The 26463-nt window shown below is 36.5% G+C and overlaps 2 protein-coding genes across 2 annotated transcripts; both read left to right on the forward strand.

Annotated features, from left to right (window-relative positions):
• Nucleotides 1-868: 868 nt before the first annotated feature.
• On the forward strand, nt 869-1849 carry Tas2r38 (taste 2 receptor member 38). Its single transcript, XM_026405428.1, is given in 7 exon segments — nt 869-911; nt 914-1111; nt 1114-1290; nt 1293-1345; nt 1347-1427; nt 1429-1760; nt 1762-1849. Coding segments are annotated over 7 exon segments (972 nt in total).
• Nucleotides 1850-18524: 16675 nt separating this feature from the next.
• Clec5a (C-type lectin domain containing 5A) lies at nt 18525-24877 on the forward strand. The gene is made up of 5 exons (XM_026405431.1): nt 18525-18603; nt 19355-19414; nt 21435-21571; nt 23146-23252; nt 24763-24877. Exons 1-5 carry the CDS (start codon nt 18525-18527, stop codon nt 24875-24877), a joined length of 498 nt encoding a protein of 165 aa, XP_026261216.1.
• The last annotated feature ends 1586 nt before the right edge of the window (nt 24878-26463 follow it).

A 26463-nucleotide genomic window follows, 5' to 3' on the forward strand; every position in this document is an offset into this window, starting at 1 on the left:
CCTGAAAGTTTTGAACAGAGAAATGACCCAACCTAAGTTATATTATCAGGATTGTTATTGTTACTTTGTGGAATACTATATGAGAGAGTGAGGCTGAGAAGCAGAGAGAGCAGTTTAAAGCCTTCTGCAGTAATCCAGCCTGGATACTGCTCCCTCCCTCTACTTCATGGCTAGGTGCTCATCTTGCTCAGGTCAACACCCCTCTTGTCAAGTACAGTGTCTAGTACAACAGTGATGGTTGAATGAAGCCTTTAGCAATGGCAACTAAAATAGCAGTCACCTGTTGGACTAGAGGAAGAACAATTCACTTGTCCATATAGAAACACATTCTATGGTAAGTCATAACTCTGAGATATAGAAGAAATGCAAATGGAAGGAGACACCATTTCAAACCTTAGTTCACCAAGAATATCTGCTTTGCCTGCTGCCAGTTTCATTGAAACCTATAAGCAAATCCAATTCTTGTTTCCACTCCCACCAGTCCAGATGGGCATGCAAAACTGGACCCTATCTGGTTGGAAAACTGAGACCCTATCTCATTTGCATCTCTGGTGCTATACTGTGGTCCTCTGGGGAGACTGCTGTACAGGAACACCTGGATTTAGGAAGCGCTTCTCCATTATTCTAAAGAGTAGAACCAGCAGTCATCTACCCTCATAATGAGCCTTCACGTGTATCCAAGAAACATTCTAAAGCAACAAGATCCCTCAAAGATTCCTGTCAGGGCTTTTAGTGTACCCACATGGGACATAACTAGGGGAAGATCTGGGTGTTTTGTAAAGGAAAGTCCTGATTCATAATGTACTCTTGCCCTCCTCTGCTGAGTAGCGTCTGAGTTTTAAATGAACCAGTCACCAAGCGAAGCATCATGTTGACTCTGACTCCTGTCTTAACTGTGTCCTATAAAGCCAAGATTCATTTCTGTTCCTTCCAATCCTGGAGTTTGCAGTGGGGATCTTGGCCAATGTACTCATTTTCTTGGTGAACTTTAGAGACATGGTAAAGAGACAGCCACTTAGCAACTGTGACCTTGTGCTGATGTGTCTGAGCATTTCCCGGCTTTTTCTGCATGGGCTGCTGTTTCTTGCAGCCATCCAGTTTACTTTCTTCCAGCAATGAAAGACCCACTGAATCACAACTACCAAACTGTCATCATGCTGTAGATGATTGCACACCAAGTCAACCTCTGGCTCATCACCTGCCTTAGTCTCCTGTATTGCTCCAAGATTGTCCGTTTCTCAAACACCTTCTTCCTCTGCTGCACAGGCTGGATCTCCAGGAAGATCCCCCCAGGTGCTCCTGTGTGCTGTTCTCCTGCATCTGCATTGTCCTCTGTTTATGGAACTTTTTTTAGCATATCTCACTTCACACTCACAGATGTTATCCATAAACAATCAGAACTCAATTTGCCAATTACAAAACTCAATTTTCTTGTATTCATTTATCTTCTGCAATGTGGGATCTATCTCCCCTTTCCTTTATTTTCTAGTTTTTTTAAGGTTCCTGGTTATCTTCCTCAGAGGTCATATGAGAACAATGAAATCCCAAACCAGAGACACTCACACCTCCAGCCAGAGGCCCATATCAAAGCCCTCATACACTTGACTTGGCTTCTTTCTCTGTTTCTATGCAGTGTGGTTCTGTGCTGCTCTCATCTCAGTGCCCTTACTGATACTGTGGCACAGCAAGGTTCGGGTGATGGTTTGTATAGGAATGATGGCAGCTTGCCCCTCCGGACATGCAGTCATCCTAATCTCGGGAATGCCAAGCTGAGGTGGCAGTGAGGACTATTCTACTCTGGGTTCAGAGATGCCCAAATATAAGGACAGACCACAAGACTGTTTACTGAGAGTGGGCATAAAAAGAGGTTTTCATGAATGCATCTCTGATTCTTTATGAAGCCTTGAAATTCCTTCTATAAAAATAACTGGAAGTCTTCTACATCAGTAGACTCATTCATAGAAAAATGAAATAATTAAAACTGTATAAGTGATCTAAGCAAGTATAATGATATTGGTTCCAGAGGTTGGTATAATCAAATGATCAAGATAGAGAGGTGAAATGTTCTATGTAAATCCTTTATATGCTATAGCTTATTATTGCTTCGTCTGGTTTAGGTATTCCTTAAGAAGAGGTGCTTTCTCAAGATAATATGACTTGCTTTTAACATGACTACTAACCCTTTTTCTCAAAACTTATTGCTAGAAAAATATTTGAGAATATTTGCTACTATGGCAGTCATACAATCCTATTTATATTCCACAATTTTCATGGGAATATAAGGTATGAAAAGAAAAACCTAGAATAAGAATTATGTCAGAACTTCAGCTTCAAAATGCACTACATTAGAACTCCTATGGACCAGTGGATAGGGGTTCATTTTTTTTTTTGAAAATACACTGATTTCTGATATGTACTTCCATCTGCTTTATACAAGAGATGAGAGGTAGAGGCTTGCTCAGTAGTGGCCCTGGATACCAGAGCCATGTGTGAGCCTCTGATTCTGCTCGGTTTGCCTTTGAAGTTAAGTGCTTTGCTGCCAACCACTTGTCATTCTAGACAAGGAATCTGCCAAAACAAAACACCTAGCTGAAAGGCAGGTTTGGGATTTCAGCATTCTCTGTCTTCCTGTGTAGAACCTAATCAGGAAGGATAGAAAAGATGTATACCAGACACTTCAATACAGAAAGGCCTCAAAGTCACCACCAAGGCTCCTACTCATGCCATCTGTCCACGCTACCAGAAAGCTGCTTCCTTCTCTCAGGCACCTGTTCCTGATATATCCAATTCTTCCTCTCAGTTTTCGTAAACAAATTAGCCTTTTCTTTACCTCCAATGATTACAAATTAGTAACATACATTTGAGGATTTTGCATATCCTGTCATGACTTGAGAGCTCATTTCTTTTTGTCCTAAATAATAATACATTGTCTACTATACCACATTTAATTCATCCATTTAGTGAAGGACATCACTATTGCTTCCAAGTTTTGGCAATTATGAATTAATCTTCTATAAACATCCATGTGAAAATTTTTTGGTGGACTTGAATCTTCAATTGCTTTGGGCAAATTCCAAGGAAATCCAATGCTGGATCATATGGAAAGATTTGGTTTTGTAAGAAATTACCAAACTGTCTTCCAAAGTAGTCATAAATTTTGCACCCCCACAATCAGTGAATGCGAGTTCCCATTGCTTCACCTCTTTGCACATGTGTGGTATTGTCACTGATTTAGATTTTCGTCATTCTAATAAGCATGTGATGGTATCTTGTTTGAGTTTGCATTTCCCTGATAATGTGATATGAAACATGTTTTCATGTTTATTTGTCTGATTTATTTTAATATTATTTTTTTGAGACTCATCCATAATATCACATGAATCACAACTTATTTATCCACTCATGATTGATGAATAATTTTGTTGTTTATAATTTGGGGTCATTATGAATGAAGTATTTATAAATATTCTTGTAAATAACTAGGAGTGAAATTGCTGTGTCATAAAGTTGATGAACATTTAACTGTATAGAAACTATTAAATAGTTCCCCAAAGTGATCACAACATTTTATGTTCTCATCAGAAATGTAGGAAAGATGTTCCACATTCTCACCAACAGTAATTTGGTGTTGACAGTCTTTTTAATTCTGGTCATTCTAGTGGAAGTGAGATGTTTTTAGTTTGCATTTCCGTGATAACTGATATAGAGCACTTCTTCATGTGTTTGCCCATATTTTAATACCAAGTTTTTTATTACTTACTTGAAGGACTTTATTAATTTGTAGGATTTGTATGTGTATGTGTTATATATGCATATTATATACTTACACAATTTATGTAAATATAACCCATAGCTTTATATTGAGTTCTCTTTTATTATTGATTTGTAGAAGTTTGTATCGAGTGTGCAAAATATATACAAATATACATACTTGCCTGTGTGTGTGTGTGTGTGAAATAAATATATTCTGGGGATAAGATATATATATAACATTTTAACCCAAACTCTGATTTGCCTTTTCAGTTTCTTAATAGTGTGCTGATGAGCACACATTCTGAATTTTACATCTGACCTTTATTTAATCTTTAATATTTAGGCTTTTTATGTTCCTTCGAAGAAACATCTACTTGTCTCTAAAATGCAAAAGTAGTCTCCTATTAGTTCCTCTAGAATTTTAATTGCCTTTTCATTTTTATATTTGGAACTATAACTTATCTTGAATTATTTGTGTGTGCAATGCTAAGTAGAGTTTAAATTTATTTTTTGAATGTCTACCTAGGTAGCCCAGCATCACTTACTGAAGAATTTATATTTCCTCAATAAATTTGTTTGATGTCTTTGTTATAAATCATGTGGTTAAACATGCATGAATCTCTCTCTGGTCTCTATATTATGTTCCATCTATTTGTCTAGCTTTAACCAATACTTTACTTCTTGATTATTAGAAATTGCTTGTTAGTTTCAAAACAAGAATTGTGAGTTTTCTAAATTTACTTTTTTCTTTTTCAAAATATTTAGCTAAACTTGATGAATAAATTTTGGGAAAATTTATGTGTGTGTGTCAGTGTATTCCTGTGTGTGTGTGTACTCTCCTATTGGAATTATAATTGTTATTGGGTTGAATCTGACTGTCATTTTGAAGAGAACTGACTTCTTGAAAACATTCAGTCTGACAATCTATGAACATGAATATCTCTTCGCTTATTTGTTTAATTTCTCTCAATATTTTGTATTTGGAGGGCAATTTTTTATAAAATTATCATTATTTAATATTTTACGATATTAATTGTTTAAAATTTCACTCAATTATTTGCTGCCAGTTTATAAAAATGCAATTGATTTTTGTATATTAATTGTGTGTCTTGTGGCCTTCCTAAATCAATGCATTTCTCAACCCTTATTTTATTATTTATTCTTTGTGTAAGAGTAGTATTATTTCTTCCTAAATTTTTTATATCATTCACCAGGGAAGTGATGTAGGCCTGATATTTTCTATTTAGGAAGGTTTATTTTTGTATAATTATAATTTATTTAGTAGATATAATACTATTAAGATATCCAGTTTTTTCTTGAATTTATTTTGATAAGTTATATTATTTAAAGAATCTGTCCATTCTATGTAGGTTTTTAACTTTATTGCCATACATTTCATCATCGCATTCCCTATTAACATTTTATTGTGTATTGTATCTGTTTTACATCTCCTACTTCATTCCAAATATTGATAACTGTATGGTCTCTTTTCAACACATCACTCTAACTAGTTACTTAAAAATTTATTAATTTTTCTAAGAAATCAGCTTATTATCTTCCTTCTACTTTCTTTGGATTAATTTCTCTACCTGTTTTTGTTTTTTAAGAGAATTAGCTAGTTGGTTTTAAATCTTTTTGCTGTTCAAATATAATGCTTTACATCTTTTCTAGACATTTCTTTGTTGCATTCCACAAATTTCAATATGTTGCATTTTCATTTCTATTTGATTTGAAATTTTATCTAATTATATGTGTTGTTTAACTCATGTTAAAGAGATAAGAGAAATTTTAATTTTAATTTCCAAGAATTTAGGACTTCACTAGACATCTTAATAAAACTGATTTATAATTTAATTCTATCATCATCAAGAACATGTTCTATAATATTTCAATCTTTTGGCATTTATGGAAACTTAGTCTATATATTTTCTACCTTTGTGAATTATTCATGTGCACTTGAAAATAATGTGCAGTTGTTGAGTGCAGTGTTTTGTAACTATCAATTAGGTCAAGTTTTTGGTAGTGTCCCTGACAGCTTCCATATTCTTACTGACTTTTTGTCTCATTTTTATCTCAAATATTAATAGGTATAAAAATATCTGGTATTATAATTGTAACTTTGCCTACCTCTCTCTTAGATCTGTCAGTGTTTGCTTCATCCTTTTTGAAGTTCTGATGATAAATACGTGTTTACTACTAGAATATCTATTTGATGAATTAACACTTTTGTAATTTCAGAATGACCCTTCTAACTTTCACACTTGTTTTGAAGTCTACCTTTACTATTATTAATGAAGTCACCCTAGCTCTCATATGCTTTGTTTGCTTGGTTAACTTTCCTATCTTATTGCTTTCAAAAAGCTCTTTTTATTTACAAAACATTTGCTAATAAAAAGCAATGAGTCAATATATGGAAAGTGCTTTAAAAATACTGTTGAGTCAAGAATACTATATCCAGCAAAACTGTCCTTTAAATCTGAGGATGAAATTGAGACCTTCCCAGATAATCAGAGGAGGGAGTTTGTTGCCATCAGACCTGTGCTGAAAGATATACTTAAAGGAGAAGTGTAGGGTGAAATGAAAGAACACTAGATAGCCACATGAAGAAATAAAGGTCTTAATAAATGTAAATACATAGGCGATCATAAAAGCTAGCATTATTAAACCAACAGTTAATAATTCTACTTCTTTGTTTTCTACATGAATAAGGATCTAATACATTAAAAATTATTAATCTAAAAACTAGTATCATACTTATGCTTTGAAATTCCACATTTTGTTTTTGCATAATTTGAAAGACTCATACATTTAAGCACTATTGGTTTCTACTTTAGTCATGAAGTGTATAAAGATGTAATTTTATGATATCAACAGTTGAAGGGGATACAAAGCATAAGATTTTAAACCAACTTAAATTCAAATTAGAATGCCATAACTTTAGAATATTAAACATAATCTCCATTTTGGTACCCAAAATTAAATAGCTATAGAATATACACAAAGAGGAAATAAGGAAGAAATTTAAACATTTTACTGTAAAAGAAATTTAATAAATACAAAAGAAGACAGTAATGAATGAATAAGTTGAAATGTGATAATCCATACAGAAACTGAAATGATGAAAGTTCCTCCTCCATCAGGAAATGTGTGAAACTCTCCAATCAGAAGACAGTCATTGGCAGAATGTACAAAAACTCATGATCAAGCTATTTGCTGTCACAAGAGAATTACTTAGGATCCAATGATCCTAATACAGATTGAAAGTGAAGGGACGGAAAAAAGGTATTCCCTACAATTGCTATGTATGGAAAAGTGATATCAAATGGCTATACTTGCATCAAACAAAATAGAGTGTGAATTTTAAAAATTGTAAGAAACAGAAGGATATTACATATTAATAAAAGGTTTAATATGACTAAAAGATATAATTATATACATTATGGACCTAAAGATAGACCATCAAAATATATGAAGGTAGACCAAGGACAAGATGACAGATGAGCATGAGGCAGCATTTCTCTTATCTCAGCTACCCAGAACTCAAACAGTTGGAATACCACATCTCTCCAAGGCTTAGAGTAAAAAATCCTGAGACTGGAGGGGCAGTCTGCCCTAGCTGAACCAGAAGCTGATTGACTCATTAATCAGATATTTAAAAAAAAAAAAAACTCAACACCAGAGTTTATCAGTAGTCCACGGAGAGCCGATCCAGGAGGCATCTTGGGACTGCAGTGTGGTGGAGCCTACAGAAACTAGATTCTTGAGTTTGCAGCTAGGTCTATGTGGGCCTGTCTGAGCCTAGCAAACCTGTGAAAAGTCAGACAGATTAGAGATGGTGGAGAGAGACTGGCTCTCCTCAGCTCCATGAGTCCTGCAACTCGCAGGAACTGGCAAGGCCTGCAATAGTGGGTCATAAGGTTGGAAGAGAGGGTATGAAGGCATTTTGTTCTCAGCTTGCCTAGTCAGCTGGTCTAGTACCCATCCCGTTCCTGGGGCCCACCAGGGCCAGCACTCGCTGGGTCCCAGCACCAGCCTGCACCCAGGCTCCCTCCCCAGTCCAGCATCCACCAGTCCTGGGACCACCAGGTCCAGCAACAGTCCTGCAACCAACAGGGCCCTCTGGCTCCCCAGTTGCCAGTCTCCCAACCTCCCATCACTATCGCTCTGTGTGTTAGGCAGCTGCTTCCCTGCCAGACCTGCCTGGTCCAGCACACAACTTCATGTCTGGGCCACAGGTTCCAGGGCCCAGTCTTAACCTACCCAGCATAGAACAACTGGCCCCCTGACATGACCAGGCCCCAACTTGCTCCACATGCCCCTTAGATACCAGATTGGCCTGGACTAGCACATAGCCTTCCCACAGGCCTTCAGGATCAAGTCTCAGGCCCTAATCCAACTGGTACCCAGTCATAGCCAGCTGCTTTGCTGCCCACCTGCAGCCCACACTTCACCTCCAGGCCTACAGCCCAACCTACCCACATTAATATCCCAAGAAGGAAAATTAGGGAGAAATTATATGCCATCTATGTATGATATATCAAAGTGCATAAATGCATTCTTCTGTCATGAATCTCTAACTAAAACAAATTTAAAAATTCAAAGGAATAAAAATTTTAAAAAGGGATCAAAGACCTTCATGTGATATATAAAACAATAAAACCCTTAGAAGAATGCATATGGCTGAAGCTATACAATTGAATTTGAAAATGAATTTTTTGGCTATGACATCAAGTGCTTGAGTAACAAAAGAAAAAATATACAAATTGGAATTCATGAAAATTTTTAAATTTTGTGCATTGAAAGACAATATCAACAAAGTAAAAAAGGCAACTCACAGAGGGATAAAACATTTGTAAACGATACATTATCTATCCCTGACAAGGGATTAATATTTAGTATTTATACAGAGCTCTTAAAATCCAACAATAAAAAAATTCCAATTCAAAAATGGACAAAGTCTTTAAATAGACATTTCTCCAAAGATAAATATATCACCAATAAGCACTTGAAAAGATGCTCAACATCACTAATCATTAGGGAAATGAAAATCAAAACTACATGAACAACCATATTAAAATGGTTATAATTTTTTAAAAACATAAAGTAACAAGTGATGTTGAGGATGTGGAGAAACAGGAACCCTGTGTGCTGTTGGTGGGAATATAAAATGGTATATCAAATGGTACACAGTATGGATTGATATATAGGTACTGGAAAAAAGTATGGTGGTTACTAAAAAAGTTAAAAATAGAATTATCCTATCATCTATCAATAGAATGTATGGGCATTTGACCAAAAGACTTGAAAACAGGGTCAAGAAGAGGCTAATTATTACCATGTTCATTGTACCATTATTCACAATAACTAGAATGTGGAAGAACCAGCGTGCCCATCAACAGTGAATAGACAAGCCAAATATGGTATATACATACAGCAGAAGAGTGTTCATGTTTAAAAATGAAGGAAATACTATTATATGATATAAAATGTAGGAACCTTAAGAACATCATTCTAAGTGAAATAAATCAGCTACAAAAAGACAGATACTGTATTATTCCATCTAGGTGAAATACTAAAATTAGTTAAAAATCACAGAGGCAGAGTTTAATGATGGCTGCCAAGTGTTAGGGGAGAGGGGAATGGGGATTTATTAATGGGGACAGAATTCTAGTTTTATAAAATGTAAAGAATTGTGTAGATGGGTGATGATGATGGTTATGCAACATAAAAATTATTTAACACCATTAAATTGTATGCTTCAAAATGGTTAAGATGGTAAATTACATTTTGTATATTTCACCAAACAATGGTATTGGCCAAATTATATTGTTATACTGTGTGTATATTCAAATATGTAATGATGAATTCTACCATTATGTACAACTATAGTCTACCAATAAAAATATGGAAAAAATAAAATAGATAATTAAATCATAAAAAAGATAAAGAAAAAATACACAAAAAGAAAAAAATAGGTCATCACATTGGTGAAAGCACAACTGACAGAGATAGGTCACCTGTGTTCTCTTCAGGTTCTAGAAACCATGTTATTCCTACAGACTCATATCTCTCTGGACTACATTCAAATCCTCTGTAAAATGAAAGTGTCAGACATCTAAAAAATAATAAGTCTAATAAGGAAAGAATATTGTTAGCTATAATTTTTGCTATTCTCCCATGACAGCCCTTTGACTACTGAAATGATTAGACTACATTTTTGTATTTATTTGTTCCATATGTTTTTGTCCTATGTTTCTTCTTTCCTGAATTCCTTTTAGGAAAATATTTTTTTAGTATTCCTTTTGAAATCTTCTATTGATGGTTTAAATATTTCTCTTTAATTATTTTTATTTTAGTATTTTCAAGAATACATTGTTACTAATTACTATGTTGTTCATTTTCCCACAAATCCCCCCATACCTGGAACCATTATTCTACTCTGCTTCAGAGTAATAATAATGAGTTATTATTACATTATTATGAATAATAAATAACAATGAATTCAGCTCTTTTGAATTCACATGTGATTTTTGCTTTAATAGTTGGTTATCTTAAAGGGAAACTAAGGGAAAAGAGATAGTTGCTTATATCTGTCCATATAGTAACCATTTCTAGTACTCTTTGGTTCTTTCTATAGATCAAAGATTTTATTTTGTGTCATTTCTCTTTTGTCAGATAATTTTTCTTTAACATTTTTTGTAGTACAAATCTGTTAGCTACAAATTCCCTTGCATTGTTGTGTGTGTATATAAAAACACCTTAATTGAATCCTCAATTTTGAAAGTTATTTTTATAGGATATAGAATTACAGATTAACATGTTTCATGTTTTCTGTGTTTTGTTTTGGTTTTTATTATTTTTATTTTTTCCATTGGTACCAGGGATTGAACCCAGGGGTGCTTAACTGCCAAGCCACATCCCCAGCCCTCTTTATCTTTTATTTTGAGACAGGGTCTCATGAAATTGCTTAAAGCCTTGCTTAGTTGCTAAGGCTGGCCTTGAACTTGTGATTCTCCTGCCTGGGCCTCCTTAGTTGCTGGGATTATAGGCACATGCCACCTCACCCAGTCTCTTTTATCATTTTCAAATTATCATTCCACTGTGCTCCACACTAGAAATTTTTTTCGTAAGAAAAAACCCACAATTTTCTGTTTTCCTACCTGTAATGTATTTGTTTTCTGTGGATGTTTCTAAGATGTCTAATTAATTTAATTTTCAGAAATTTGACTATACTGTGTCTAGTTGTGTGTTTCTTGTATGAATCCTATCTAGAGTCTGATAATTTTGATAACTTGATTTTTTTTATTTGAAATGAAATGAATATACACAACTACTTTACATGAGCCCTTTGGATCCTGCCTTCCTGAAAAATCTTAGTGTAAGAGATACATGTGTTTAATATTATCTATAACAATAAGGCAAAATTAAATGTTAAATAGTGGTTCAAGAAATACTTCAGAATGTTAGAAAAAGAGCTGATTTTATAAGGCTAAAGAAAATGTGACAGAAGGAAGTAAAACAAGTGCCAGTATCCCCTTTCAATTGGGTCTCTTATTTACCGCCATGATTCTAGACCAACCAAGCACTCTGTCCAGAAAAGTGGCTACTTTCCTTAATTAGGGAAAAAGCTGTACACAACTCCCAACTTGAACTTTGCAGAAATCATTGCTTATGTTTGCAAGGCCCCAAGAGGCACTACCATCTTCTTCTTATCTACCTCTCCATTTCCTTACTACATTTTATACCTATATTCCCAAAGCCTCAATGACATCAGATGGCTCAAAAAATTGAAGAAGAGGTTAGTGTGAGGTCACCTAAATATTTTCTTTGCTTTTAACTGAAAGGGTAAAGTTTCTAAGCTGGAAAGCTTGAATTAAAATGTAAAAGATTAGGTATTATTAAATTCCTCTGTTACACCCAGAACCTGAAATTCCTGAGATAGTTAAGATAACGCCCTTCAGGCCATTTAGCCTAGGGCCCTGTGCAGTTTGTCACAGGGCCCGAACCAATCAGTTTGAATGTGTACCCCACTTAGGAGTGACCAATCACCCCCGCCCGACCTGTTCCCGACAATGAATGTGCTAATCACGTTTCAGAGTTGTTGTTCAATTTTCCTGCGCCTCATGATGATTCGTTCTGATGTATGCAAAGCCCACCGCCCTCTCCAGAAAGTGTACTTAAGCTCTGCTTGACCTCTGCTCTGGGCTCTGGGCTGCTCTCCCTTCTTGAGTGAGCACAGAGCCCCAGCGCACTGGAATGGATCCCCAATAAATCCCCTTTTGCCAATTGCATGGAGTAAGTCTCTTGTGTGGTCTCTCCCTCCGATGCTCCGCCGGACCCCTTTTACATTAACAATTTAAAAAATATTGCTTTCTAAAATCCTGTGTATTTCAAGGGAGGGAATCTGCCTATGATTGTTAATCCTGGATCTGGAAAGGAAGCCTACTGTTACCATGTGTGCTAACCATTTTAGCACTAAAGACTTAACTTTCATAATGACCCAGTTCTCCATCAGCCCATATCCTGGATTCCTAAGAAGACCTCAGAGATCACTTATTTTGATAACTTATTCATTGTCCAAATCTAGCCCATACCTTAAACACAACTCTTATACCTCTAGTCTCTTCCTGATCCTTAATTCAATTAAGAATTAACACTGGCCTGGCACAATGGGGCACGCCTGTAATCCCAGCAGCTCAGGAGGTTGAGATAGGAGGATCAAGAGTTCAAAGCCAGCATCAGCAAAAGCAAGGCTCTAAGCAACTCAGTGAGACCCTGTCTCTAAATAAAATATGAAATAGGGCTGGGGATGTGGCTCAGTGGTCAAGTGCCCCTAAGTTCAATCCCCAGTACCTGCCCCTCCCCAAAAAAAAGAATCAAAACTGATTCTTCAGGGAACCCATCTTGAGATTTCAACACCACTAGCACTTGTTTGCCCCTGTATTGACACATATTCAGTATAGTAGGACAGCAAGACTTTTTAACCCCCCAATAGACTGCCTTCTGTAGGGATCACACCTGAAGCAAATAAGTCCATAGTGGGAAAGTTCTGGGGAGAAAGACCATTCAAAATCTTTTTTCTTTCTAAGTAGGCAAGCCTCTTTAAGGTTTCCTTAGAAATGAGGTTTTCCATTGAGGTCCTCCCCACCCCAGGTACTAGGAATTGAACCCAGGGCTTAGCATATGCTGAGCTACAACCCTAGCCATCTCTTGAGATTTATATCCTCATGCACTTGACAAAGGTGAAGGAAGGATACAGGACAGCAATGGGACAGCAACTGAGGGACACATACAAATAGAAAATTCTAAATAGCAATAAGAGGCTAAAATTAATTAGGCATCAAAGACATTGCCATAAACAAAATGTGTGAGCAGCATTTGGATCAGAATTCATGTAAACAGTATATAAAAAAGAATCAGAGGAATGAGCGGGTACATTCTATATAGCTACATGAAAGTCAGAATTTGGAGCCAACTCATTAAGTGCTCAGGCCTTTCATGTTAGTGGTTTTAATAGAAACTGAAATAAGGAAATAACATGATCACAACAGAGATTTTATAAAGTTTCAAATGATAGCATTGCATAGGATTGATCTGAAAAACAGGAGGCAAAGGGTTTGAGACATTTGTACTCCAATGGCAATAAAAAGAGTTTTGATTCAAGAAGGTGGCAATAAGAATGAAGAAGCTGCAACAGATATGAGACAGCTTTGGAAAAACATCATCATCTAGCATCCTGATTCAGTGGTTGAAAAAGAAGAAAGAATTAAGGAGGATTTCAGTGTGGAGTGGTGGTATGATGCAATCACTAACAAAAATGAAGAAGTTAAGAGAGGAAGTTGGCTTCAGTTTGGAAGAAATGGTAACATACTCTGAGAGTTATAACAAATTTACTGACATCACATTACCTAGTTGGAAAATAGCAGCAGATTTTTTTAAATGAAGAACTAAAATTCACATTAGATATTAGAACCATAAACTAGACTTGTGATCATTAAAAGAGACACTAGCCAGAAAAATATATGCTTTGATTTGGGTTATAAAAGAAGAGGAAAATTGTTGGCAAGGTTGGAGACTAAAGTTCTAAGAGGAACAAGCGGGCAAATGTAGTAAGAATGGTTGGAATAGCATGCATATGTAGAAACACACACACACACACACACACACACACACACACACACATTGTTTGTTTGCCTTCCCAGAACCTCCCTTCTGAGAACAACTACTTCCATCTAAAGGTAACTGCTCCTCCTCAGGCTCCAACCAAGATGTTTCCATGACCCTGCCCCTTACCATATTTCATAGTTTTATTTTAAGCCTATCATTGATGTTTTCCTAACTTGAGCCAAGAAAAATTTGCAAGTGGTTAAATCCAGCAGTTTCTTTGGCTCTGCCATAGTCTCTATCACAAGCAGAAATGATCAGAACAAAAACATGACACAGCAAAATCTAGCTTCGTTTTGTTCCTAATGTTCTAGAGACCTGGCTATATCCTCGCCCACTTTGGTTTACTGTTTTGTTGTTGTTATTGTTTGAATTTTTCACAGTGCTGGGGATGGAACCTTGGGACCCATGTAGGCAAGATAATGTCTTCCCCCCAGCCCATCCCCTCCTACAACACAATTAAGTCTTTGAGCAGACACAGAGAGAAGGCATAAATACTTAATTTAGTTATGGACAAGGAAAGCAAGATTATCCTTAGAATGGCCTGGCTTAGACTAAATGGCAAATCTAAATAATGGAGGATTAATTTCAGTAACATAAAAAATATGAACAGTCACAGAAGAGTCAGAGATTGGATTGTTGTTCGCTGAGTTATTGTTGCTGGTTATTGTTGCTTCACTGAGGTCTAACATTTCCAAAGTTGCAGATATAGTTCAAGTCCTCAGGCCTTAATCCTGTCATTTGTGACATCATTAATGAACCTGGAAGACATTATGTTAAGTGGGAAGAGACAGGCCCAGAAAGACAAATACCATATGATTTCACTCACACTTCTAAATAGGTTCTCACAGAAGTAGAGTAAGACAGAGGTTACCCATGACTAGGGAGGGTCGGGGTAGAGGAGGGAATGAAGAGATGTTGGTCAGGAGATATTCAACAAAACAATATATTAATACTCTATAAATATGAGAATTTACTGGATATAAGTTTAAAAAATTTAAAATGATTTCAAATGTAAGCTTATCATGGAAGTTGCCACTTACAATTAACAGTTTCTTGCAGCTTATTAAGCCTTACAATTTTTTTTAAAAATCTTAGGTCCATCTTTTTGCCAGGGCACTTCAGCTCTTCATTTCTTAATGTTAGTAAATTATATTTGTATAGGTATTTAACTATTTTATAAAGTTTAAAATTATAATGACTTATTTTTATAGTATTCTTTCATTATAATATGTCACATAATCTAAAAAGCATCACTTGTAAGATACCCCATTATGTTATATATCACTAAGGGAAAAATATCTACCAATGGAAATGTCAGCCATCTGTATCTGTGAGTTTCACATTTGTGGATTCAACTGCCATTCAAAAAAATATTTTTGAATTGTGTCTGTACTAATCTAAGGACGATTTAAAGAATTCAAGAGGACTTCATAGATTATATGCAAATTCTGTGTCATTTTATATAAGTATCTGGGCATCCAGATTTGGAATATGTGTAGATGGGAGAAGGATTACTGGAGCTAATCCCCCATCAATACTTAGGGACAACATTGTACAATGCTTTCTAATCATTGATTGTGATATATCCTGAATTCAGAGATTTTATTAAGTGAAAATTAATGTGTACTTCAGAGTCAATGAAATATAGCCTATTTTAAATAACTGTATGTCTATATTCTTTTTGTTCATTCTAATGTTTGCTTAGTACTTGTGTGGAATATAATAGTATAATATATTGCACTCATCATACTGGCACAGATCCCAACTTCCTTAACAAGACCCCTAAAACTCAAGAAATTAAACCAAGAATCATTAAGTGTGATGGCACCAAATTAAAAAGCTTCCGCACAACAAAGGAAATGATTAAGAGCATGAAGAGAGAGCCTGAAGAACGGGAGAAAATCTTTGCCAGCTACTCTTCTGACGAGGGATTAATACCCCAAAATACATAAAGAATTCAAAAAGCTTAACATAATAAAAAAAACAAATAACATAATAAATGGGCAAAAGAACAAAACAGACACTTCTAAAAAGAATAAACACAAATGACCAATAAATATATAAAAAAAGTTCAATATCTCTAATAATCAAGGAAATGCAAATAAAAACTACATGAAGATTTCATTTCACTCCAGTCAGAATGCAAATTATCATGAATACAAATAAGAACAAAAGCAGCATAAAACTCAACTCAAAGTGGATCAAGGACTTAGGCACTAGAACACAGACCCTGAGCCTAACTGAAGATAAAGTAGGCTCAAATCTCTACCATGTCAGCTTAGGAAACTAAATCCCTCAACAAGATTTCTAAAGCACAAGAAGTAAAATCAAGAATCAAAAAAAAATGGGATGGCATCAAACTAAAAAGCTTCCTCACAGTATAGAAAGCATTGAGAAGATAGAGCCTACAGAATGAAATAAATTCTTTACCACATGTACCTCAGATAAAGCACTAATCTCCAGGATAAATAAAAGAACTCAAAAAATGTAACTTAAAAAAAGAACCCAATCCATAAATGGGCTAAAGAACTGAACAGACATTTCACAGATTAAGAAATCAATAAATATATGAAAAACGTTTAACACTTCTAGCAATTAGAACAATGCAAATCAAAACTACACTGAGATTGCATCTCACTCCAGTCAGAACGGCAATTATCAAAAATACAAGTAATTATAAATGTTGCTAGGATGTGGGGAAAAAGCTTCACTCATATATTGCTGTTGGAACTGCAAATTGGTACAACCACTGTGGAAAGCAGTATGAAGAGGCCTCGGAAAACTTGGAATGAAACCACCATTTGACCCAGCTATCCCACTCCTCAGTATATACCCAAAGGACTTAAAATCAGCATACTGCAGTGATAGCACCACATCAATGTTTATAGCAGCTCAATTCACAATAGCTAAACTATGAAACCAACGTATTGCCCTTCAACAGATGAATGGATAAAGAAAATGAGATACACACACACACACACACACAAAATGGAATGTAACTCAGCCAGAAATTAGAATGAAATTATGGATGGAGCCAGAGAATGTCATGCTCAGTGAAATAAGCCAATTCCAAAGAAACAAAGGTCAAATGTTTTCTCTGATATGTAGATGCTAATCACAATAAGTAGGAAGTGCTAGGGAAGAAGTACTTTGGGTTAGACAGGGGGGAGTGAAGGGAGCCCTATGTGCATATATGATTACATGACCTGTGTAACTCTATACCATCTATAACCAGAAAAATGAGATGTTATACTCCATTTATGTATGATGTGTCAAAATGCATCCTACTGTCATGTATAACTAATTAGAACAAATTTTTTTAATTGCTCTCAATTGTTCGTCAATATTTTTTAGCCGTTTTTTGTAATGAACAAATATAGCTTTTATAGTAGAGGAAACCTTCAAGTTTAATATGGAATAATGATTTCTTGATAATGAGACTTGAGCATTGTTCCTCTCTCCCCACTCTCTGTATCCAGCAGAGATCTAAGCTCAGAAACACTGAATAGTCACCACATGTCCTAGAAGGCGAGCAGCTGGAGCCCAAGAAGAGGAGCCCATGGTAAGGGGCACTGCGCAGAGCTGACAGTGAACAGGGTGAAAGGACTACACAAGGTCCTGCTCACTAATATTAGTGATTTCCACTAAGTTTCTTTTCTTAACATTTTAATTTTGATATAATTTTAGACTTGCAGAAATGTTATAAGGCAAATACAAGTAATTTCTAAATATGCTTTACTCAGATTCCCTATTTGCTAACATTTTACTATATTTTCTTCACACTGTATTTAAAAAGAATTCAGACTCAAAGGAAATGTGACATATTTGCTTTTCTAAATTCTCCTAGAAACATCCCCCTGTATGACCACTTCCCTGGCAGAAATCTTCTTCTTGCCTAACTAGAAGCTACCTTCCTTTCTTTGCCCCGCCTGCTCTCTTTACCACAATACTGAACAGGAAGAAGGGTTTGCTCAGGGATACTGCCAGGAGGAGAGACCGTGAAGAAGGAAGTCTTTGCCTGAGCAGAAGGAACGTATTCTTAAAAGACAGGGTTCCTTCCCATTGCAGCAAGAATTACCAGGAAACCCTCACCTGGAAGCCAGCCCAGCCTTCTAGAGAGAGAGCAGGTAAGTCTTTCTGTCCCCTCTGTGTAGACTATTGACTCCTCCCCTATGCCGGATCCTCAGAGAATCCTGTTCTGTCATCTATCCCTGACATATTGAAGACAGGTTTCTACAACTGAAGTCAGTATGGCCAAGGCTACAAAGTAAGGTCCTTGGAAGCAAGGATGATTTCAAGACCAAGAATTCTTGAAATACAGAAGATTAACTCAGACTGAGTTTAGGAGGCACAAAGCGGTCAAGGCAAAGGCCCAAAGCTAACAGATAGATGAGTGAAGGAAAGGAGAATGCCAAGTTCAATGGTCCCCAACAGCACAATGTACAATGCATGTTCTGGGTATTCCTGGGTTTCCTTCTACTGTCAATGGCATGCCTACCTTCCACACCTCCCTGGGCTGGGCTCAGTCCTTAAGAGAAGCAGCCATATCCCCAGATTCTGATGGTGTTACTCTGATTTCCACAGGCTCCAGAAACCCCTTCATTATGAACTGGCACATGATAATCTATGGGCTTATCGTAGTGGTGCTTAAATCTGTTGGAGTGACCTTATTTCTACTGTATTGTGAGTATTGAAGCAAACTCTTACCCCCAGCCTTCCTATTGTTTTGCTCTTTGACTCTTATTTTGGAATGCAGGGTTGAGTGTAAAGTTAAATGCCCACCTGAGGGCAACTAACCAGCATGAAGAAAACTGACAATGCCTATCTTACGCTCCAGCACACACAGTGGGCCAGGTTCCTGGGTCTACCTTGGAGATAAAGAACTGACCTACACAAAGTTTTTGTTACTTAAGTATTAGCTGGGTAATCTGAGCTGAAGTACTTAGCAGGCCTTGTTACTGTTGCTAAAATTTGAAAATACAGTTTCAATGCAATGATAAGGCCGTATTTATGGAGGGAAAATTTCTCTATGTGTACACATAAATTCATTCATCCAAATGAATTAATTAGGAAAAGATACCTCATATCAAAAAGTTTTACTGCAATTCAACAAGTAGAATCTTCTCCAGTCCCTGAGCCAGAGGAGACAATAAATGAGGAAGGAAATGTGAGTAGGTCCCTGAGTTGGGTAAGAGATATTTTCCTCGTCACCCAATCTGAAGGTGTAATTCCTACCACTTAAGAGAGAAGAACAGAAATACAAGTATGAGTCAGTAAAGACATTTCAAAAACATGCACATCTCCACTGACCTGAGTCAGAGAGTTCAATATTCCCCATTAATGATCATGGTGCCCTAGCAGGCCCTTGGGCTTGCTTGTTGTATTCATTGTGTATCCACATTTGGGCTGAGCCAATAGCTTATTTTCTTTGCAGTCCCGCAGATTCTTAATACAAGTAATCATGGGTTCAACTCTACGAGCAGCTATGGAACAGGTAACATGCACAATAGAACACTCCTCTCTACCTGATCCAGCCTCTATGTGCTTAATTCTTAAAGACTTTCCTCAAGGTCTCCTCTCCCAAGAAATGTGGTTGCACAAGTGGTCCACAAAGGCCTTTTAATTAATTATCTTCCTTTTAAAGATGAAAAAACAAAACCAGATTTAGGGAAAAACAATTTTTTCTTATGGTGCTAAGGATTGAACCTAGGGCTTCATGCTTGCAAAGCACATGGTCTACTGCTGAGCTATACCCCAGCCCCTGAGTGAAAATATGATTCTCAGTTTTCTTCCTGAGGATGGAGTCAGTGTATATAATGTCAATGTGCTTCATAGACTCTGAAACAGTGCACAAGAAATGTTTATTAAGAAACTATGTACCACTCAAAATTTTGATATTAAGCATCTTTTTTGTGGGCCAAATATTATGCTAGACCAAACATAGAAGAATAATTAACACAGGAGATACTAATCAGTCATCATCTATAAATAAAATGACACAATACCAGAAGTTGCACAGGAATAACAAGGCAAGTAGGACAAAGCTCTTCCCATTAAAGCCATCTCCTCTTGAAGCCTTTCCCAAAGTTGCCCTCTGCTTCCTCTTAAGATACCTGTTTCTAAGACATCTTTAGGAAAAAGATCATTTATTATTTGTATTTGTATCAACTGATGCACCCAATGAAGAAAATATTCAATAAATATGTATTGGTTTCCTTCAGTTATAATCCCAAAGTAGTTTCTGATGAAACCCAAGCTACTAGATATTACAAAGAGTCTTGTGGAACAGAAAACTGATTAAAAAGTGATGCTAATGTCTGTTTTATAAATATAATCTTAAGTAAACAATTTGGTATCTGAATAAACTAAAGTGGTCTTTATCCATAATGGAAAAGTGGGTCATTGAGAAGAGGTTTGAACAGCCAGCCTACAAATCATTGCAGTTGCTTGCTAAGATTGCCAGTGTTCCCGGGGAGGTGAGGGGATGAGACCTCTTAGAAGCCCATCAATTCCCCTAGTTGTATTTAATACCTATTAATAATGGACCCTTCTCTGCTTATAGGAAATATCTGGAATATTCACCTGCTTCCTTGTTTGCTAATACCCCCAGGATCCTGAAATTTGTTCCTGTTAGTCACAATCCTTAGAGCTGAGAAAGTGCTGAGAGAAGCATCCAAGAGTTACAGGATTAAGAATTTTTGTAGAGCATTTAATAAGACACCAAGCACCACAAAGATGCAGTGTGGAGTCGAAGGTGGAAATGCTCCAAACAGCTTTTTTGAGGGATAACACTGTCAAAGGCATACATAAGAGCAAAAAATTTCCCCTGGAATATGGAATTCCTCCATTACTCTTCCATTTCTTGTTCCCCTGATGCCCCCAGCATTTATACTGAGTGCTATACCCCCAAAAGGGAAGGGGGACATGAAATAGGACTTGGGTGCTGAGCATGACAAATAATGGTACTAGTTAGATGGATGGTTCAAAGAGAAAAAGTATCCGAAAATTCTCAGAATGGCCAAGTATCCTTTGTCATCCCCAATGTCCAGACACAAACAGTCACAGGGACCTGACAGCCTGTACTCTGATGATTGCAAGTTATATCCACCACACAGTAACCTTTAGCTTTTCTTCTCCATTTCAGTCCCACCATCTTTTGGGAGTACTAAGAACAGCTTAATGCCCACAAGTGGATATGGAACAGGTAAAGCATATGGTTTTAACCTCCTCACCACCCCTTAGGTTTTCATGTACTAAATTCTTACAGACTTTTCTCATGGCATCCTTTCTTATAGAGCACTTTTGCTTAAAGGAGCCATAAAGTCCTTCTAATTTATCCCCTTAGTGTTCTCCATAAGTAAACAGACCAGACTGGATAAAATTTCTTCCCGGGTTGAGAACATTTTTGTATCAATATAATTGTTATTTTATGATTTCCCATTATTTTATTCACACTCCAGTCCACTAATCTCATTCATTCTCTCTCTCTCCCAATTCACCCCACATCTCTTCAGTCTGCCCCCAAAACTGGGATTTTCATCAAAGAAGATGTTTTTTCTTGTCCACATCTGAACTGTCTTGGAACAAGAGCAGGGATGACTGTGCATCAAAAGGATCCACTTTGGCGATTGTCGACACACCAGAGAAACTGGTGAGAGGACTGGGGAATGGTACAGTGAAGCAGCCCTCCCACAGCAGCCTCAGAGGGTAGAGATGGTGGCAATGTAGTGGAGCAGGGCTGGGTGATTGGCAAAGAATGGAGAAGTGGCTGGATGAAAGGTTCAAACTTCTTGTTCTGAACCTAGAGTTGGGAGACTTCCTGGTAGCTGTGGGCAAGTTCTTTAGCTCCATCTAAGCAAGAAATTCAGACTCTGTGTTTTTTTCCAATAAGACACAGCAGTAGGCTACTTTCCTAGGGATGGGCCAAGGCACTTAAACTGCAGAGAATGACCAAAGAACTAATGCAAATAAAGTTATTTTAAAATTACTTATATCTTATATCTGTGAACACTTTACAGATATAAGATATTAATGTATCATTCCAGTTTACACAGTGAAGAATGAAGATATAAATCAACCACATTAGTAATATGAAAAGCAAAGAATCATATAATAGTGTTTGCATTTTATTATTGTGATAATCAATATAAATAACATTATACAAAATTTGTTTATTATCTCCTTTTACCTCAAATAATCCTGATGATGTACTGTTATCTATATTTTATAAATGAGTAAATTAGGGTACAGAAAATAACATGACCAAGATCATACATCTAAATGACAGAACATGAAATTGAATTCAGATCCCTCTGACTACAAAACCCATGCTTTAATGAACTTTAGGCCACACTGTATTTTAGTTTATAGTTACCTTCTCTTCAGATCTAAGCATTTGCTGGATGTTAGGCACTGTGCTATAAGTACTATTCTTGTCTCCTCTCCCCTTTATCTCTCCATCCTCCTCTGAAAAGTCCTCCTGTAGTTGAGAAAAATTTGAAAGAGGGCCTTCTTGATTTGGGATGAGAATCATAATGCTGTAGATTCTCTAGGGCCAAATACCCATGTGGAAACAAAAAGACACCTTCCAGTAGAAAATTAGGAGCAAGGCAGAGGGGAGAAAACAGGAAAGAAAGGAAGAAGAGAGAAGAGAATGAGACCGGAAGCTGATGGCTCTTTCCCTCTACTCACCCAAGTTCCATCCTTGGCATTCTCCATGCTTCATACTAACCTCAGAAAATGTTCATCACACCAGTGGACTGCTAGTGACTCTCAATTCAACATATTTCATGATCACCTGGTTCAACCTCATTTGTAATATAGAATTTCTGACCATGAAAATAAATCTATGCAGAGGGGAATGCCAAATAAAAAAGATGTATATGAAATTGCCTGTTTTTGACTGTACAGTTTCCCTTCCCCATTCCCTCAGTGTGATCCTAGGTCATTTTCTAGGAATATAAATCCTGCATCTCCTACACCAGTCCTTCTGAATCAGAAGCCTAGCAACCTGTGTTTTTGTAAGTCCTCTAGGTGATCTTGGTGCCTGCAAAACTTAAAAACTTCTTCTCTATGGTTAATAGCAAGTGCCAGTGATACCCAGTCTCCTATCTCTAATAGCTTTCTTAGTTCCCTGAATAAAATACAGTCATGTTCCCATTGCCTATAGGAAAGCAGCAGTAAAGGACTTGCTGTTGAACTGTTTGTTTCTTTTTTAACTTCTAGGAGTATCTCCAGCACATTGCAGATGCTGAGAAGTACTTTATTGGTTTAACATACCAGTCTGCAGAGAAAAAGTGGCGCTGGATCAACAACTCTGTGTTCAATGGCAAGTATGTGAATATCCTGCATTGTTCTGGTTTGCCTCAAAAGACCACACCTGAAATAGTTCAAAGACTTATACTCAACTCCTTGTTCTAGTTTTCTCCTTTCTTTCAAGCCATCTAGTCCTAGAAACACATTTCCTATAAATTTTTTGTTAAGGGAAAGTATCAAATATTTTTCATAATAAAAAATAGAACAGATGAGAGAAGAGTATTCATATAGTAAATAATTTGTTCAGAGTAAGAGCCAAACAAATCCACATATGTAGCATTTTTTGCTGTATCTCATAGATCTCCAAATTACACATCATATGTTCTTTCTAAGTGCCTACAAGTTTTCCTAGATGTAGATCCTTTATATATCAAAGGCAACTTATCTATTCCTTGAAGATGTGATCCTCTAATTCAAAAGCGATAGCTCCAATGAATCATTCCACGGGGATAAACTTTGGTAGAAAACATAATATTCTCAGGGCTCATATGAAAATGCTGAGTTAGACAGTCAACAAGTCCAATCCCCAACCTGCAGCTGGCCTTCCCTACAGAGGAGAGAAAATTAACATTTATTCAGTATTTTCTTTTCTGTTTGTTTGTTTGTTGTTCTTATGTGTGTTTAGTTATAGATGAACACAAGGTATCTTTATTTATTTTTATGTGGTGCTGAGAATTAAACCCAGTGCCTCACACATAGGAGGCAAGCACTTTATCACTGAACTACAGCCTTAGCCCCTTATTCAGTTTTTTCTAATGTCTAACTCAATGCTAAGCACTTATATTATTTCCTTTAGTATTCACCAAGATACCATAGAAAAAGCTCAACAGACAATCGAACATAAGAAAGGCTTAGAAATGTGTTGAATGTCATTTAGCTACTTAATGGTACAGCTACAGTTTGATTCCATTTTTACTTGAGCTCAAAACTCATCTGTCTTTTCCATGAAACCAGAGTCTTCGCAGTTAGACTGAGAACTCTGAATGACCAAAAAACTGATAAGAAAAAGGCCAACAGACACTATCATCAAGATTCTCCTAAAGCCAAGAAATTTCTTTCCTACTTTTTTCTATGCTCTTGCTACAAACAATCCTATAATACTAAAATATTATTTCTAGGACTAGGAATGTGGCTCAGTGGTAGAATGATTGCCTGGAATGCCTGAGGCCCTGGGTCCCCTAGTACTCTCCTCTTACACACAAATCCTCTTGAAAACATTATTTCTGAGGTAAAAGAGACCACCAATGAGATGTTTCTGACCAAATACAAGTGAGTTAGTCCAAAATTCTGGAACTCTAGGAGTCCTCATAGAAGAGAATAATTAAAAGGAAAAGGTGGGGTTTAGAGCTGCATTTGGAGAAGCTTGGCTTAGAAGATGTGGTCTGAGTTGAAACGGAAGGCCCAGTGCAGAGGAGGAGTATATGTAAAACTAACTAGTCAGTCAATCAAACTTCAATTAGATTCTGAAATCTGTAAAAGGCAAAACTGAAATAATGAGCTTTGACTACACTCTCTTTTCTCCTTCAGTATTACCCATCAGAATCAGAACTTCAACTGTGTCACCATAGGTCTAACAAAGACTTTTGATGCTGCATTATGTGACGTCAGCTACCGCTGGATCTGTGAGAAGAATCCTGAATGATTACAGTTCTCTGTGACAAAAACAAATAAACACAAAAGAGAATAGTTACAATCAGGACTGGTCTGGGAAATGCAGAACATTAAATCCTTGTGACAGTCTTCAACAGGTCATTGGCAGAGCTCCAGGGCTAATGGACCTACTTTTATACATACACTTACATATATACAACCAGGAAAACTCCCCATTCTGAGCCATTCCACCCAACCACATTTCCTGTGAGAGTCAAACTTGTGACACTTTTTGGATTCCCACAGTACATCTAGTTAATGGTTCTTTTATCCATCTGTCCTTTAACATCTAGTTAAAAGTCCTTGTCTGTTTGAGATAATGAACTTTTATATTCTATATTCTAAGGGACTGGATGTTGGCCATCTCCAGGAGACAGGGTCAGTTTTATAAAAATAGCACAGGTATGGAAATGAGGTTTGTTTCTACAGAACTGAGAATTGCTGACTGATCAACAAGGTTTAGCCTGTTGACAGTTTGTTTTATCCTCATTGGACATGACATACACCAGGGAGAACCTGTAGAATGAACAGGCATTAGAATCATTTAGAGGACAGAATGGGTGGAACAAGAGTGAACTCATCTTCTTTGATGTCAATTAAGCCCCAAAGATCACCTTATTAGACATATTCTTTCATTCCATTCTTGAGATACCAGGTATATCCTACTGACAAAAAGAAACCTTGCACTAGCTAGCATATTGACCCACCATTCGTCCGGTTGGCCAAAGAGAAAAAAGAGAAGGGCCATGCAGAAAACACTGGATGGAGGCAAGGGGTAGGCAGAGAGAAAGAATGGAATATCAGGGATAAATAGAAATCACATGAAAGGAAAAATGACATTCATTTGGTCATCCTAGAAAAACAGCAAGAAAAAAGTAGAAAAGTCTTGGCTGTTCTCTATATTTATAAGAAAATATCAAATACTCACACAACTCAAGACATGAAAAGAAAAAAAGATTCAATTGTTGTCTTCAGTAATAAGAGTTAAACCATGGGGATGACCATATAAAATTAATGGAATTTATTACTATTTGCATCTAGTAACAATTTATCACAGTAATTAATGTATATATGATTAATCAAAATAAAATGCTGCAAAAATTATCTTTTATTACAACACCAAGTACTGTTTCTAAATTCCTAGGTTTCATAATTGTTGGTTCATAGGCATAGTCATTTAGAATTTTTATAAATGAGATAACAGTAGTTGTTAGAAGTTGCCTGAAGGAGGTTACCAGAAATATTTTGAGTTTGGAATGGAACAAATATCAGAATTATGTTAGTACCCTGTGGAAATACAAATTCTCTGGTGGTTTTAACAAATAAATGCCACAGGATAGGAGCAGGGAAAGGCTGAGTCTACGGTGAAGAAAAGAATTAACTGAGGGCTGGGGATGTGGCTCAAGTGGTAACGCACTTGCCTGGCATGCATGGGGCATTGGGTTCTATCCTCAGCACCACATTAAAAAAAAATAAAGATGTTGTGTCCACTGAAAACTTAAAAATAAATATTTAAAAATTCTCTCTCTCTCTCTCTCAAAAAAAAAAAAGAATCAACTGAATTCTAACCACAGGTAA

The sequence above is a fragment of the Urocitellus parryii genome, chromosome 3, assembly GCF_045843805.1.
Source record: "Urocitellus parryii isolate mUroPar1 chromosome 3, mUroPar1.hap1, whole genome shotgun sequence".
Classification (NCBI taxonomy): Eukaryota; Metazoa; Chordata; class Mammalia; order Rodentia; family Sciuridae; genus Urocitellus; species Urocitellus parryii.